Source organism: Mustela putorius, unplaced genomic scaffold (assembly GCF_011764305.1).
Source record: "Mustela putorius furo isolate JIRA1106 unplaced genomic scaffold, ASM1176430v1.1 tig00000083_pilon_pilon_pilon, whole genome shotgun sequence".
In the NCBI taxonomy this organism is placed as follows: domain Eukaryota; kingdom Metazoa; phylum Chordata; class Mammalia; order Carnivora; family Mustelidae; genus Mustela; species Mustela putorius.
Window position 1 is genome coordinate 46,201,656 of NW_025421273.1, and position 16,084 is coordinate 46,217,739.

The 16,084-nt window shown below is 37.7% G+C and overlaps 1 protein-coding gene across 4 annotated transcripts in view; it reads right to left on the reverse strand.

Moving 5' to 3' along the window:
* The window catches only part of ATP8A1 (ATPase phospholipid transporting 8A1), a 236,318-nt gene that overhangs the window by 158,126 nt on the left and 62,108 nt on the right, over window positions 1-16,084 (reverse strand). For 2 of the 4 annotated variants that reach the window (XM_004764081.3, XM_004764083.3), the window contains exons 6-9: window positions 15,717-15,757; window positions 9,309-9,382; window positions 3,238-3,307; window positions 2,053-2,180 (exon numbers count right to left, since the gene is read on the reverse strand). In XM_004764081.3, coding sequence (XP_004764138.1) covers window positions 2,053-2,180; window positions 3,238-3,307; window positions 9,309-9,382; window positions 15,717-15,757 — 313 coding nt within the window. Of the gene's footprint in view, window positions 1-2,052; window positions 2,181-3,237; window positions 3,308-5,863; window positions 5,938-9,308; window positions 9,383-15,716; window positions 15,758-16,084 lie in introns of all 4 variants that reach the window. The other 2 variants (XM_004764082.3, XM_013062200.2) reach the window with 2 other exon arrangements.

The following is a 16,084-nucleotide window of genomic DNA, read 5'->3' on the forward strand; positions in this document are numbered from 1 at the left end:
GCTTGGCATTGATTTTGATGGCGAACTGATAAGAGATGGAAGCTGGCCAGTTAGGAATGTCAGACTATAGAAACATTACTTATATAAAGGGCCAACTCTATTATTAGTCTATAACCATATGTTCACTCTGTGAGGTCACTCTGTGCAAATTTTAGAACAATATATAATTACTTCACATATTACAGGAAAGCTTTTGGCGGATCTGAATGAGGGAGACAGTTTAGGGTGTATTTCAAACGTCCTTTGGAATTCAAGTACTGTAATAATGCAATTACAAAATAATGAAAGCACTGTCCATCTCTCAGGCTGGTGGAATGAACTACTGCGTTTAGCTAGCCACTACATCCACCTGGCAGGTAAGGTGTATTGTAAAGTAAAGGAGGCAGGGGAGGAAGAAGAGGGAAATTGGAAAGACCCACCCTTCCTGCCAAGGGCTGCTCCATTTCTGCTCCCTTTTGCTGCAAGCCTCCTCGGAAAATCTGCCTAAACCTGCTATTTTCAACTCCTCCCCCTACCTCAGATTCGCTTCATCAGGCTCCACTTGTTCTAACCAAGTTCAAGGATTTCTACGGGCTACATCCAACCGTTATTTCTCAGCCTCACCGCACGTGGCCAGCAACAACAAGGACCCACTTTAGTCACTCCCTCTGCCGTGGCACGGTTTCCTCACTATCTCGGCTTCCTTCCTACCAACCTGATTTTGGTCTCTTTTGCTGGTCTTTCCTCTTATCTCATCCTTAATGGTGCAGAGTCTCAGGACAGTCCTTGGGACTCACCTTTCTATCCACGCCCTCACACCCTCAGTGATCTCTTCTACTTCCCCGGCTTTAATTATCTAGGCCTGCAATTCCCACATTCACCTCATGACCCAGGCCTCTATCCCAAACTTAGGCTTACATATCCATCTGCTTCCCCGACACAAACATATGAAGTCCGAAACTGAACGGCTGAGATCCCCTCCCCCCAAGCCCTCTAATGGATTCCCATTTCACCCAGAGTAACACCCCCCAGTAGCCTTCAAAGCCTTGCATGGTCTTTCTTTTCCTACTCTTCCTTGGTGACATCACTCCAACCACACCGGCTTCCCTGAAATTTAATAACTACTCCAGGTACTTTCCCACTTTGAGGTGATAGAATAACTAGTAATTTGCTGGGACTATTCCTTCTGCCTGAAATTCTCTCCCTTCAGATAGATGATTGGCTAACTTCCTCACTTCTCATTCCCCTGGCTCAAATGTTACCTGCTGAATGAGGCTTACTAGAACAGTCCTACCTCCAAGGTATTCCCTCCCAAGGACTCCCAATCTGCCTTGTCCTGTGCTATTTTTTTTTTCCCCAAAGCTTTTATCATGCTCTAACACTGTATAAAATTTTCTTGTGTATCATTTTATTGTTTGTCTGTTTGCCCTTCTCTTACTGCAAGAAAAGTAAGCTCACAAGGGTATATGTATTTATCTCTGTTGTTCGTTGCAGTCTCCTTAATGCCTGTAACTAGCCTAGCCCACTAGATGCTTAATTAATACTGGTTGAATCAATGAAGGAAGAGGCAGGGAACAGAAGGGGGAAGGGAAGAAGAGCAGGAGGTAGGTAATGGCAGAGATAACTAAACATGATAACATGGCCTAGAAAACAGCCTATGAAATGACACAGAGAAGAAGACAAGAAATTATCCAGTATCCTTGAGGGTAGACTCTAAACTCCTTGAGGTACCCACCGATCACAGATAAGGACCCAAGCCATGGAGACTGCACATAGGCCTACAACACAAGTATTCACGCCAGAAGCCTGGCATGTCCCTGAAACCATCCAGCTGTCAGTTTGGCAGGAATCCTGAGGAAGTCTTCAGCGGTGTCATATGCATGGCATTAAGAGCTACGATTTCTGCAAAAAGACTTTTGGTGGAAAGTAATATCGAAATGCTTAAGAAAGAGGTTTTCAGCGTTCAGACTTAGAGTGTGAGAAAAGAGTTATGTACCTAGGCTTGGAAAACACTCAGCAACACACTTGAGACACAGTGAGTTCTGTGTTTTTATGAGGCCCAATTTTACGTACCTATGTCCTTCAAGCCTTAAGTTTCCAACAAAATCATACAGATGTCTGTTTGGACTTTCACACTCGATTCTGCCAGAAATTCTCATCAAACTGTCAATGTCTTTTATATCTGATGTTGCTGGTAAGCCCTGTTTAGAAATTTTTAAATAAGCAAAAGATTAAATGAATCACATGTGGGAGGGAAGGAGAGAGGGAATTCTGATTCATCTAGGCCTTAAGATCCAAGAAATCCTACTATTTTATGAGCAAGTCTCCCCCCTTATACAATACACTTTGCCAGATCATAATTAAGGGGATACCCTCCTCTATGCTTGAACCCAGGAGTAAGGTAGCTTTTGTGAAAGTTGGAAAATGTTATTTGAGACCATAAATTTGTGCACCGAGATACTGTGAAGTCCTCAAAGAACTATTTGCTTCCCAAAATAAAATTAAATTAATATTTAGCAGTATAGTCTGTCTGCTGAATCTCCAAAAAAAAAAAAAAATGCAAACTAAATAGAATCTACAAAGAAGAGCCAGTATGTTTCTGTTCTTTTAGTCCACAGAGAAGGAAAACTCAGAAATAGTTCTTTCCTCTGGCCAACTAGATTCTACTAGCAGGAAGTGGATGGGCCCCTGCTTCCCGGGACACTCTGAGTTTGGGTGCTACGATGACCTATTTTTACCGTATCCCAACCTTCCCCCTGTCATCTTCATCCTTCACCTAGAACCCAAGAGAGTACATTTTTCAAAGTCCCTTTAAATGCCTCTTGCTTTCTGTCAGGGATGGTATGTGAAGCAAATACAGAAATCTAAAACTATTCCCTGAGATTAGCGAGACATTTAGAACAAGCAATGGAAACACTGTCTTTTCAATATGGCAAAGCCAGACTACAATCTGGTCTAGAGGAATAGGGAAAATAAATACGTGCACTCCTGTCAAAGAACTCAGAAGTACTAATATTATTATCAGTGTTGCCTATTACATAAAATATTAAAATATTGCAAAGAGCATCTAGATGATGGACCACAGTTAATCAGGCAAATTAATCTGAGCTTTTCATTATCCTTGAGGTATCATCATGGTGGCTCGATGAGAAAATATTTCCAATTGGAATTACTTCAACTCATAACAATAACAGAAATAAGCTTTTGATTCCATCTAATAAATCAGCAAATAGTACATAAACCTAAATTAGATCTTACCTGCCTAATTTTCAGATTTGTTTCACCATCCAAGTTGGATGTCTCAATGTAGCACATGGCCTGGGGCTCGCTGTTGTTTAAAATTGAAAAGCAAGAACATTTAGCAGGGGGAAGGAAAACATAATAATAACTTATTTAAATGCCTAGACTCACTGAAGCCTTTTGTTCTAAACAAAGCTCTAGCTGTCTAGTTTCTTGGTGATTTTCATTCTAACTGCTAAATGCTGGGAGGCAGAACCCATGCATGACCACCCATGGATCAGCTCTTCAACTAGAAGGATCACAAAAAGCAATCCCCCCCCCCCCCGCCAAATCAGTACTGATTTTCAAGATAATTGAAATGATTAGATCTGTCATAGGATACCTAAATTGCTCATCCATACAGACACAACACAGACTCCATCTGAAATGTAAAGTAGTTTGTGTCCAAATTTTTCTTCAGCTCAAAAATACCAAGAGAGATTTCATGCTTGTAGCCCATGTATAAATTGGTTAAGGAAAGCGTTTGATTAGAGAACTCCAGATTGCTGCTTCTGCAAACCTGCATTTACTACCTTTTAAGAAAAGATGAATAGGATCATACGGATCATAATATTTACATTTTAAGGCTACTTTAAAAAAGTGTACGAACAGATTTTACAATGAAAGTAAATGGACACTTTTCTCCCTCTGTTCCCTTTTTCCTGCTCCTGTTCTATTTCTTAAAGTGATTTCAGAGATTCTCGTGGGGGAAAACACTGAAACTAAAGCCAGCCAACTTGGCCATCTTGCTCCTTGAGCTGAACCTAGAAGATCCCCTTCATGCCCCGCCCCCCAGAGTGTTTTTACGAAGTCTAGTGAGCAGAGGCTGGTGGAAGGGGTCTGTGCGTCTCTGGTCTGTCACAGGGTCTACATCCTGGACTGTTTATGTCCCTCCCCATTCCCCTTCACAAATTGACTTTAGGTGCCCAGCAATTACAAACAGGAGAATTGGCCATCAACTTGTATAACTGGATCCTTGAGTATCAAGGAAAGTGTTCTGAAGTAGTATCAATCTCGTGAACACTTGGTTTTAAAAGAAACCTCACTAACATCATATAAGTAACTATAAATGTCATCTTGGGTGAGTCTATGTCTTCAAAGTTAGAAAGGAAACATGTTGTCAGTTACAAACACCTGGAATCTTCTAATCAACTTTCAATTTGTACATGTGCAAAACAGACTAATTCCAAATTTCAGAAATGGGCATGTAGCTTATTTTTGTGGCCTGCAGATTTGTGAAAATTGCTGAAACATATGGTCATTGATCAAATATTTTACAGATACATTTTAAAGTAACTTTGCAAGTTCTTCAATTTATTCTATGAACATTTTTTTTTTCCTCCTTTAAAGGCTGATACATTTTTCCCAACTGGAGAAGTTACATTTTCATTCTATCACTTCTTCAATATTTTGCCCTTTATTACTGTCACAATAGTAATTTGACTCTGGTAACTGCTGCTAATTTGTAACTTACTTATATATACATTTGAAACATAAATTGTTTTTGAAATTATAAAACATATCTTCTGATAATATAGAAGCACAATGACAAGCAAATGCTAAATGAACGATGCAGATTCTGTATTTTGGCAATAAAATGCATTAAAATATTACTGATCAATATAGCCAAAGCCATTCTCACATTAAAATGAGAAAAGCATTCTATTTTTTTTTTCCCCACAAAACAATTCTTCTGGGACTTTAAATGGCTAGGAAATTAAAAAGTCAAATGGCTGACTTCTGTCTGAAGTGGGGCAAATAAAATGCATCCAAATTCAGAACATTGCTTATCCCTTAAGAAAGCTCTTACTGAAGCAGTTCTTAATAGTGTTATAAAAAAGCAGCAAAAGGTTTTAAGGAATCATGCTAGATAATAAATATTTCAGCAAATTATGATGACATCCCAAACGCAAACTACAGTCAGAGAGGCAAAGCAGGCTTTTTGATTAGTAAGTGGAGAAATGAAACAAGATGCATATCACAATACAGACACCAGTAGACAGCTGGACTTGATCGCAGTAACATGCACTCTGTCACTTGTTACAAGTAGGATAAAAATGGATCCAAAAGCATGCAGTACAAAATGTATGACATCCAGCTTTGTGCAGGGGGTCCTCTGTAAACCCTAAATGAGCCCAAATTACAGTCATGATTGCTGAAGGGGTTCCATAGGACTTACAGAAAATTTCAAATATAAGAATAAGGCAAAATTTCTCAGTAGCTTCATTTCATGGGAAGCTTCACACTGTTCAAAACAGTATCCTGGAGAGGTGTTATGCACAGCCTTAGTATTTAGGCATATTGTTAAATAAGAATATATGTTAATGATGTACAGGAAATTAAAATCTACCTTTACAGTCATGCCTCATAGACTCCTATTGCTAACAATAGGAGCTGACTGGCCCCTCAAGGGACAAACAGCATCCAACACCATATTCATGAAAGGCTTTTAAAATATCAGTGAAACGTCTGTCTCCAAGATGTATAAACATTTTTGTGTTTTAAAGGAAGCAACATTGAGTTCAACCATCTTTGGGTGTAATTGTTGTCTGTTGTAGGGTGAGGATCCACGTACACACATCCTGTACAACTCAGTGGTTCTAACCTTGAGGACAGGCTGATGAGATCTGCTGGGAGATGTTCCCCATTGGTCACTTTCACTATCTCCCCTACTGCCACCTACAGGTCCCAGTTCAAAATAATTAAAACGGAAAAAAAAATGAAAAACAGAAAAAAGAAAAACCAAACAAATGGACAAAAGAGACAGAAAGTTTGAAATTATTATAGAAAATAATACATGTTAATAAAAATGTCTAATGCCAATTTTTTCAAAATTTATTTTGATCAGGTCTAAAGGCACAAGAAAACATGACATAGTCAAGGATTACTTGCTTTTAAGCCCAATTTTCAGTTTTTAATGTAGAAACTTTTGATGGTTTTGAAGTTTATTCACAAGACTCTTTTATCAAATAAAAACATAATTTTATATAGAGAGCTACTTATTTTATAGATTTTCTTTTCTCCAATTTCTCACTCTCACGCCATCTACTCCTACCGAAGAAGGAAAGAATTATGGGAACCATGTTTTAGGCTTTTGAGAAACCAAGTATACTATACTGGTCCTCCCTATGTCGACCCACACACTAAAAAAAAGTATTAGAAATTTTCTAATTTCAAAACATTTTCAAAGTTAACTGCATTAACTTTAACGCAAAGCTATAAAGATGTGGATCTTAGGATGTTAGAAGGCATAACTGCAGCCTTTTGAGTTGTTCAATAATTAACAAAGTCTTGGTGATACATTGTCTTGGGAGGGTAAGTCTTTGAATGAAGGAAAGCTTTTCCAGAGGGTATGAAACAGACACGTCAGGAACCCACGTGGACCTGAATTAACAGCTTGAGTTACTTTTCTCTGTTTTTATACTTTCTAAACTCATATATGTATTTGTTTGTTAGATATTAAAACCTCAGTTTCTTCATTTCAAAGCAAAAACCAATGAGACACACTAACTTTCAACAATGTTCATGCTTTCATTTCAAACTACCTCAAAGGGGGTGCACTATTAGTAATTAATAACTGAAAAATATTTGGAAATTAAAATATTATAAACTGTTGCTTATGCTCATTGTTAAATGGTGCTCACCTGTGGGCGAGAATCACCATGTCCCTCTTCTGATAGCGGCCAGCGTGGCATAATGAGGGTTATCAGATTAGGGATTACGTATCTCAAAATTGACCTACCCATTAGCTACTTAAATGGCAAAAAAATAGGACTTAAGGTCAAGATTCCACTTTCTGTTAAATGATGTCAAAAACATCTACCTATTTCATAAGGCTAATGTAGGTTCACAAGTGTAATGCAATACCTTTGAGAAAACAAAACAAAACAAAAAAACAAACCTGAAGGTGGGTATTTTGGCACTGAGATAGAAATATGTGACTGTAGAGGCTTTGTACTTTGAATTCTATTAAATAACTAAATGCAATGAATCAGATACTCTTTAAAAAAATAATGATCTTTGGAGCAAGTTAATCTCTGTGGATGCTCTATTAAGCTAGAGAAAATACTGGGGCACCTGGCCAGCTGAGTCGGTGGAGTGTAAGACTCTTGATCTTGGGGTTGTGAGTTTGAGCCCCACACTAGATGTAGAGATACTTAAAAATAAAATCTCAAAAAAAAAAAAAAAAAAGAAGATATAGACACCATTTTGATCTACCACATCTATAGTACACACTACAGTAGCTATAAGCCACCAGTGAATGTTTTTAATGTTGGGAAATGACTCCTATAACAATGATCTAAACTTTAAGAAATTTGAGCATGGAGCTTTCTGGGAACTTTCGGGGCTTGATAGGGGCAGCCGAAAAATATTTTTAAAACTTTCAGAATTAAGTAGAAAGTCAGGGGAAATGTAATCAACTATCTTCATACTTCTGAGCATACAAAAAAAAATATTGTCATGGTTCATATACATGATATTCTCCATGGTAAGTTATGTCTCTATGACACACTTAAACAGGAGAACATCCTTACTTTCTTAAATTGCTGGAGTGCTTCACTATCATTTTGAACTTCGTCAGATGAAATTGAGACAGTCATTCATCTACTGCATTTATCAGCCTTTTACTTAGTAGCATAAAGGGCACGTGGTTCTTTTGGCTAGGCATTCTTAAAATTTAGAAGATTACCAAATTTAAATACAAAGGAGAGTCAGAAACTATTAGAGCTTGATCATTTACTCCATCTTTCTCATTTTTTAAAAAGATTTTATTTATTTATTTGCCAGACAGAGATCACAAATAGGCAGAGAAGCAGGCAGAGAGAGAGAGAGAAGAGGCAGTCTCCCTGCTGAGCAGAGAGCCCGATGCGGGGCTCGATCCCAGGACCCCGGGATCATGACCTGAGCCAAAGGCAGAGGCTTTAACCCACTGAGCCATCCAGGTGCCCCAATCTTCCTCATTTTTAAAAGATGTGAAATCAAGGCCTGAGAGATTAACTGTTTTGTTCAAAATCACAAAGCCAGGTTAAGAAAAACCCTGGTTTTCTGTAACCTCCTGAGCAAAGCTTTCTCTAGTACCTGATGTGAACGACAGTAAGTTGACTGTTCAGCTCATTCTCTCACAGGCACGTGTGGTCTGGCACCTCTACTTCAGTTTTAGATAACTCTTATTTGCTCAGTTAAGTTTCACTAACTTGTTATAAATCTAATCACTTTAAATAATGACCTGATTAAACAGATTTTGAAAAAAGGACACTGTCCATATTTATATGTGGATTTTACAAATAAAACTGTCCAAGGAAATGATGATAAACAACCTCTAAGATATTTAAAAAAAACATTTTTCTTAATTTATATTAGGACTACTTTTACAATTTTTAAATCCCAAACCATTTGAAAATCACATTCTTTAAAGGTTAACAGTGCCATATGTTCTGAATACTAATTCATGACTATCTTAAAGATGAATAAAATAGAAATTATCTAAAATTCAGCCGTAGACAGAACTTAAAAAAGCAAAACAATTTTTTTTGTTGTTGTTGTTGGAAGAGTATGTCATTTCAAAGGTATGATGACAAAAAAAAAAAAAAAGAAATCATTCATCCATTTCCTTGTACTAATGCACCATAAAGATCAAGGAAGTTTGGAGGGATATATGAATGCATCATGAAGAAATTTATCATGAACAAGGATTGCAAGATAAAATCAATAGAACCCAATCCATGTATTATATACGAGAAATGACAGGACATGTTAGGAGTTAGTGGTCCACAGAAAAGGATCTGGACATATCCAGAGAGAGTAGACTCTTAACCGTAATTAAAACTTTTGAATTACACAATATAGTACCTATCACTTATTCTATATGGCAAGCATGAAAGAATCCGTTAAGACCAATTGATTTTTTTTTTTTTTAATGTTTCATTCACAATCATGAAAGAGGTTTTAAATTCTTCGTTTATTCCTTATTTCCTTGGAGAAATCACAAGGTCAATGCAGGGTAGAGAAACCATCCTCTACACTGTTTGAGCATCAGTAGGTATCTCTACCTTGATGAGAGAAGTACAGTGTCAGCAGGTATAAACTCTTTGCCTTTTATTATAACTATATCTCCAACATTTACCTGAAAGAAAACTGGGAATTGGTTAATTATCTGCATTGAAAGATTGTTACAAATACACAACCCACTGTACTTAAGCATAGAATACAGTAAAAAAATGGTTACTGGCAAACAAGAACACACGTCTACATAAAATAGCATAAAGTTATTTAGGAGTGAGGGCAAGGATGAGGCAGTCCTTTAAGTTATGAACACTGTATTTTTGTTTAATCAACTAGATGACTTCTCTTAATAAATTCACCTATTTCATCCACTTAATCAACATCTCAACTTCTCATAGTCTCTCTCTATGACATAAAAATAAAAAGGAGGAACTTACCTGGTGTTATTTTTACCCTATTTAAGGAAATCTCAATGCAACCAGAAAAACCAAATTTCATACATATGATTATTACTCCTCATGAGATGACCTTACGAAATAGGTGTTAGTTATAATTTACAATTTAGGGAGGAAGAAAGGAATCTTAGCTTCTGATTTGCCTAACATCACAGTGACAGGAAGATCTTACCCTCAAACCTCTATCTGACTGTCTGCAAAGCCTGATTGTGCATAAGTAAATATAGTAATTGATATTGGTTTTTTTTAAAAGATTATTTATTTATTTATTTGACAGACAAGGAGGCAGAGAGGCAGGCATGCAGAGAGAGAGAGTAGGAGGTAGCCTTCCCACTGAGCAGAGAGCCTGATGCAGGGCTCAATCAAGGACCCTGAGATCATGACCTGAGTGGAAGGCAGAGACTTAACCCACTGAGCCACCCAGGCGTCCCTGTATTTTATAAAAAAAAAAAAAATAAATAAACCAGCCTAATCTTTTCCTGGTTTTGCTACCTGGTAGCATTTTTGTGAGCATGGCCTAAAGACGAAGATGCAATAAGGCCAGAAACTCTTTAGAAGTGATTCAAGAGATAGGCTTGTCCCAGAGCTTTTAAGCAAACAATAGGACTCCAACTAAGAAAGGACTTAACCAAGTTATACTGATAACCGCTGGCACTGTATCACGGAAGTGCCTTCTCTCTTAGTAGCCAAATAAACCTACAAATAAGTTTCAATACTTAATCCAAAGAAGAAAAGCCTTTATTGTTGTTGTTGTTAAAGCCTTTTTGTTCTTTCCTTTCCTTACTTTTTCCTGAATCCCAAAACAACACTTTACTGGGGGGAAGGTCAGAACTGTGTCCTCAGTGGGCATCAAAAAAAAAAAAAAAACCAAAAAAAAACACCACTCTTTCAGAGGCAGCCCACCGGGTCTGCTCTACATATCTGGGGGAAGAACGCTGGGGAAGGTTGGAGGGGGTCTTGTAGTCTATGGTTCGTATGTTGGTTATTCGGGTAGGGAAGCTCGGATTCCAAAGAGATTTTATTTATTTATTTGACAGAGAGAGATCCCAAGCAGGCAGAGGCAGGCAGAGAGAGGGGGAAGCAGGCTCCCTGCTGAACAGAGAGCCCAACCTGGGGCTCCATCCCAGGACCCTGGGACCATGACCTGAGTGGAAAGCAGAGGCTTTAACCCACTGAGCCACCCAGATGCCCCTCCAAAGAGATTTTAGCTGCAATTATTTGAAATTGACAAATTTCCAGGGACCTTGGAATCATACATCTCCTCCCTCAAAACAGGGCAAATTGGGAAATTAAAAAACCACCACCACCACCACCATCCAGCAAGTACAGGGGTAAACTGGACTTTAATGCGTTGGGACAGTCCCCTGACAACACCTGGGATCAAGAAGTGTCAGGCCACTGGAGCGTTTAGAGACTGCCGCCCAGGCAACTTGCTCTTACACGTTCTTTAATCTCCTCTTGTGTGTTCAGGATTGCTCTCTAATTAGACGAGATGCTTCATAAAATTGGGATATTTGTCTACATTATAGTGGAAGAGTTTACTGGTTAGATGTAAAAAAAAAAAAATCCCAAATTGATCCTGCTATTTTCCTAACATCTTTATTCATTCTCAAGACAAAAGCAAGGCTTGTAGTCATTGAGCTGAAGACAAAAACAAGCCATTAGCACCTTATAAGGTTTAATGTCAGGACTCAGTGGCCTGGGAAAGGCTTACAGAGAGCTGAAGTAGTTCTTGCAGGAGTATGAGGAGAGCTGGGAACTTACTTGCTCCTCGCTTATGATGCCTAGGTTTTAGATCACTTCTCGAACATATCCAGGTACCTCTCTTTCTCTTTTCTGTTCTGAGCTCCTAATGTGGCATTCACCTCTTCCCGACTGGTTTGTGCAGAAGAGTAACAGACAGAAGGGAAATTGAGATGGCAAAAATTCCTTGACCACATCTTCTCAGTGGAGAAATGACACAACAAAGCAGTGTTAGTCCCCCAAATACTGAATTAAGGAGGTATTTAGGGTTTCAGGCTACTTGCCTGGAGCTTTCTCGAATCACCACAGGAGCACCTGTAACTGAGGATTATGTAAAAGGGTAGGCTTCTCAAATGGAATAGACTGATTCAAAATCTTTGTCCAGTTGTATGCCCCAGCATATTTATTCTTACTAAGGAATTTTTGGTGATGTAAATTCTTAATCTGAAGAAATACATTTAAGGGTGCAAACTTCATGCACTAAAGCCGAGTTTGAAACTTGCATACAGCCCACCACTCCGTGCCACATTGCGTGGATTCCTCCAAAATTCTCCACCTGCAACTGTCTCCAAAGCCTGGGAATGGTCTCAGCAGCATCTCACCTTGAAGGGCTGGCCTTGGTGGTTAAGGACAATGAAGACAGTAGCTGACTTGTCAAGCTTGGAGAAGCAGTGGCTTATATGGGGTGTTGTAATTGTGATAACCTTCTTGGAAAAGCAGACACTGGCAATTTAACCTTATACAACAGAGGGAAGGCTTTGGGGCAAAACCGGAGGGATAAACCATTCATGTCTGAGAGCTGAAGTAGGCCCATCTGTGAATGGCTGGATGTACCCTGTGCAAATCTGAAGGTCCTCTGAGGACCATTAAAATGCGGCCACAGTAGCCACACATGAGAAAAACAAAGAAAGCAAGTCCTGAACTAAAGCCCATTTGCACTATGGTTTATCATATTACTTTGGCAGGAGGATCAGACTCTTGGTTTTGGTTTATTGATTTTATTTTTAATTGCACAAAATACGACATAAGCTTAAAGAAAAGACTTGCCCCACATTCTGGCTAACCCAACAAGCAAGTCTGCTTTCACGTCTGTCCGCTTAGTGTCCAGGAAACCATTTGTACGTTAGTTGATGTCTTAGTATACATGGCTCTGTTCTTTTCACCTATGATTATATTTTATGACACAGGAACCTTCATATGTCTTGCTAGCTGCTGGTAGTTCACTGCTTGGCAGAGATACTCAATGCATATTTATTGAATGAACAGTATAAAATTTTTCTCTGATGCCACAGTATTTGAAATTATAGCTTTAATGTGTCACAAAATATGCCAGAATGGAGAATGTCATCCTTTAAAAAATGCTTTCCCTATTGTTGAATATCCACATAGGCTAACTTTTCATTTTTACAAATAAAGTTACAGTAGACACTCTCGTACATGTACAGGTTTTCCCCCTTACATTATGACTATTTTTCTTGGGATAAATTCCCAGAATCCCATTTTTATGGTTCTCAGGATGATGACCTAAACTGCTAATTCACATTAGTATGTGAATGAAATAGTTCATAAAGCAAAAATCCTCAAGTAAAGAATAAATATAGCCAATGAGACATCAATATTGTTTAAATTTGCCACTTTCATTACTAGGTGGAATATTATACTGAGTCTGGCTGCTTATTATGTGTCTTCTTGCTAACTGCCAACTTTTATTTCCTATTTATATGACAGCAGTTTCAGTCTTTTGTTATACTTGGTACAACTATTTTCCATATGTTGCCTACTTATTAGCGGTAGTTTCTATTGTATATTTGTTTTAAATTTTATATGTTCAAATTCCAGAGACCGTGAGATCTTCCTCTTCTCCAAATATATATTAAAGTTCTTATTCTGTTTGTAGGTTTTTCAAAAACAATGTTTTAACATTTAACTTAAGCCAGTTGAAATTTATTTTAGCATGGGATGTGAGTTAGATATAAACTGTATTATTTCCTGAAACTACAAATCTGTGATCCCAACATCATTTATTAAATAATTCTTTAATCAATGATTTTCTCTCCTGTATCACATATTAAATGGGTTTTATGTCAGAGCATCCTAGTCCCTTTTCTCTATTTTTGGAGAAAATATTTTTTCATTCTATTTTTACTCTGTTCATCCATGCCTATTTTTGCAATAGATCCACACAATTTTAATAACTTTTGCCCTCCATTTTATTCATCCTTGCACACAGTTCATTTTTCCAAAATAGTCTATTTTCTCAATTGTTTATTTTTGAAATTAAGATAAATAATTTAGTCAACTCTTGAGGAAAAAATAATAATTTCTCTGGGATTATATTATATCACTACTTTGGAACAATTGGTGTTTTTAGTTTTTCTGGGAGTAAGGCATATTTGCCCACTTATGTGAATCTTAAACATCCAACGTTTTGATGTTTTCTTGGCAAAGGTCATGTATGTATTTTAAATTTATTTCTAAGCATCACCATGCAATGAAGAAAGAGATCTCTCACTTGTATTTTTCTAACTTGATATTGCCTGCAAAGAATGCTATTAATCTTTGAATATTTATCTTGAATTCATCATTGAACCAATTTTATTATTCTACTTAATTAAGTATCTAATTCCAATTGTTAAGTAACATAAGCTCATTTTGGTTGGGTGACTTTTGGAGGCACTCTAAATTTTTTCCCTCTGCCTCTCAAAGTGGGATGCCCAGGTAAGGTGTGGCATTGATCTTCAAGACCACTGAGAATCCTAGCAGTATGGGTAATCATGGACTGGTAATAATTTTTGTCTACGAAAAGTTGGAAGAGTTACAATAATCCACTCGGTCTTGAAATAATGAAAAAAAAAAAGACATTAGAAAAATCAGATGTTCTGACAAGAGAGAAATAGAGAGAGAGAACGAATGAGCAGCGAGGAAGGGCAAAGACAAAGGGAGAAGCAGGCTCCCCGCTGGGCGGAGAGCTGGAGGCAGGGCTCCATCCCAGGACCCGGGATCATGACCTGAGCCGAAGGCAGACACCTAACTGACTGAGCCACCCAGGCACTCCCTAACAAATTAATTTAAGAGCGAAGTTTTGGATGCTTATCTCCTGACTTTATGACTGCTTATTTTCTGAACAAGCACTCTGGGTAGATGGTAAGAGACTGTTACATCAGTTTATTAGGATATGTGTTTATGCTAATTACTCAAACAATCCCAGTCACTGAAATACCTTTACCATACAATTCGCCGTACTTGATTATATCCTACCAGTCGTCTACAATGTTTAAATCCACAAAAGCCGAAGAAGAGCATAAAGGAAACCTCTTTTGAGACAGCTTTTTGAGCTTTCTCGTTTTTTACCTTGCTTCTCTGAGAGGAGACTATCACAGAAATAGGGAAAGCACAACCAAGGTATTTTCCTCCTTGTTACTTTTATGTCAAAGATCAGAGAGAGAGAGATCGTAAGTTTCCAAACATACAGAAAGGGAGATGTCAATCTCTATTTTGGCCATTGATTTAAAATCAATAAAAACACAATTAACTGAGAGGGAATCCTATTCCTGCAGGGATACAAGGTAACTATGAACATCACAAGGCAGTATTAAGGGCATAGCCTTTAACCTGCTGGGAAATACTGGAGGGCAAGTATGCTGTCTGTATCACACCTTCATTGTGCCCAGCAATCTCAGGAAACAAAATCCCTCAGGGAGAGTGGACTTGCCTCCAAAAGTCTCACCAAGTTAAAAATATTCGCTTGTGAATGACCAGAGCTAATGGTCTTCCAGGACTTAAGGAGAACTAGTAACAGTGGCTTACCTTTTGAAACTGAGGTCTGAAAAGCACCTAGATAATAACACTTATAAAATTATGACTCAGTTCACTAACCATGGTACACATCCTGTGAGCATATTAACCTCTTGATATTATGAAACTGATTTCCAGCTCATTAGAAAATAATGTTTGCTTAGCAAGCTTCTTTTAAAAAAGGAATTATGAAGGTGTAGCCATAATACAGGAATTTGAAATCAAATTTTCAAATGAAATTTCAGAACTCTGATTTTTTTTTTTTTAAATTTGGACAGCAGATGATTAAAGCAAAAAGTTTCAACACAAAAAAATTCATGGCTAAATGAAATCTATGAAAACAGTACTCAAAATTATCCTATGAAAAACAGAGAGTTCCAAATATTATTTATACAAAAATCACATCTATTAGAGTACACATCTATGCAATTCTTCTAGAACAAAATAAAAATCAATGCATACCTTTTCCCAGTGCACAATTTCCCAAGCACCATTTCTCAAAACTGGAAAGAGAAAAGGTGACATTTTTAATAACATTTTTACTACTTCCCAAAAGCCTGCCTCTGAGGAAATGATCATTTTAAATGGATAGCCTCAAAAAAATTAACTAGCAGCAATTTTTACAGGTTTAAAAATTATTTATGACAGCAAAGATGTATAAAATTATACAAAGAATTAGAAAAACCAGTGCACATTTTAGATCCCACAATGGAACTTTACTAATAGATGGTAATCTCATTGGTGATACCAGGGCTTTCTTCAGTACATAGAACTTACAGGCCACAGCTGGAGGAGAGAGCCACAAAAATGATGTGAAAAGGGAGTGACAA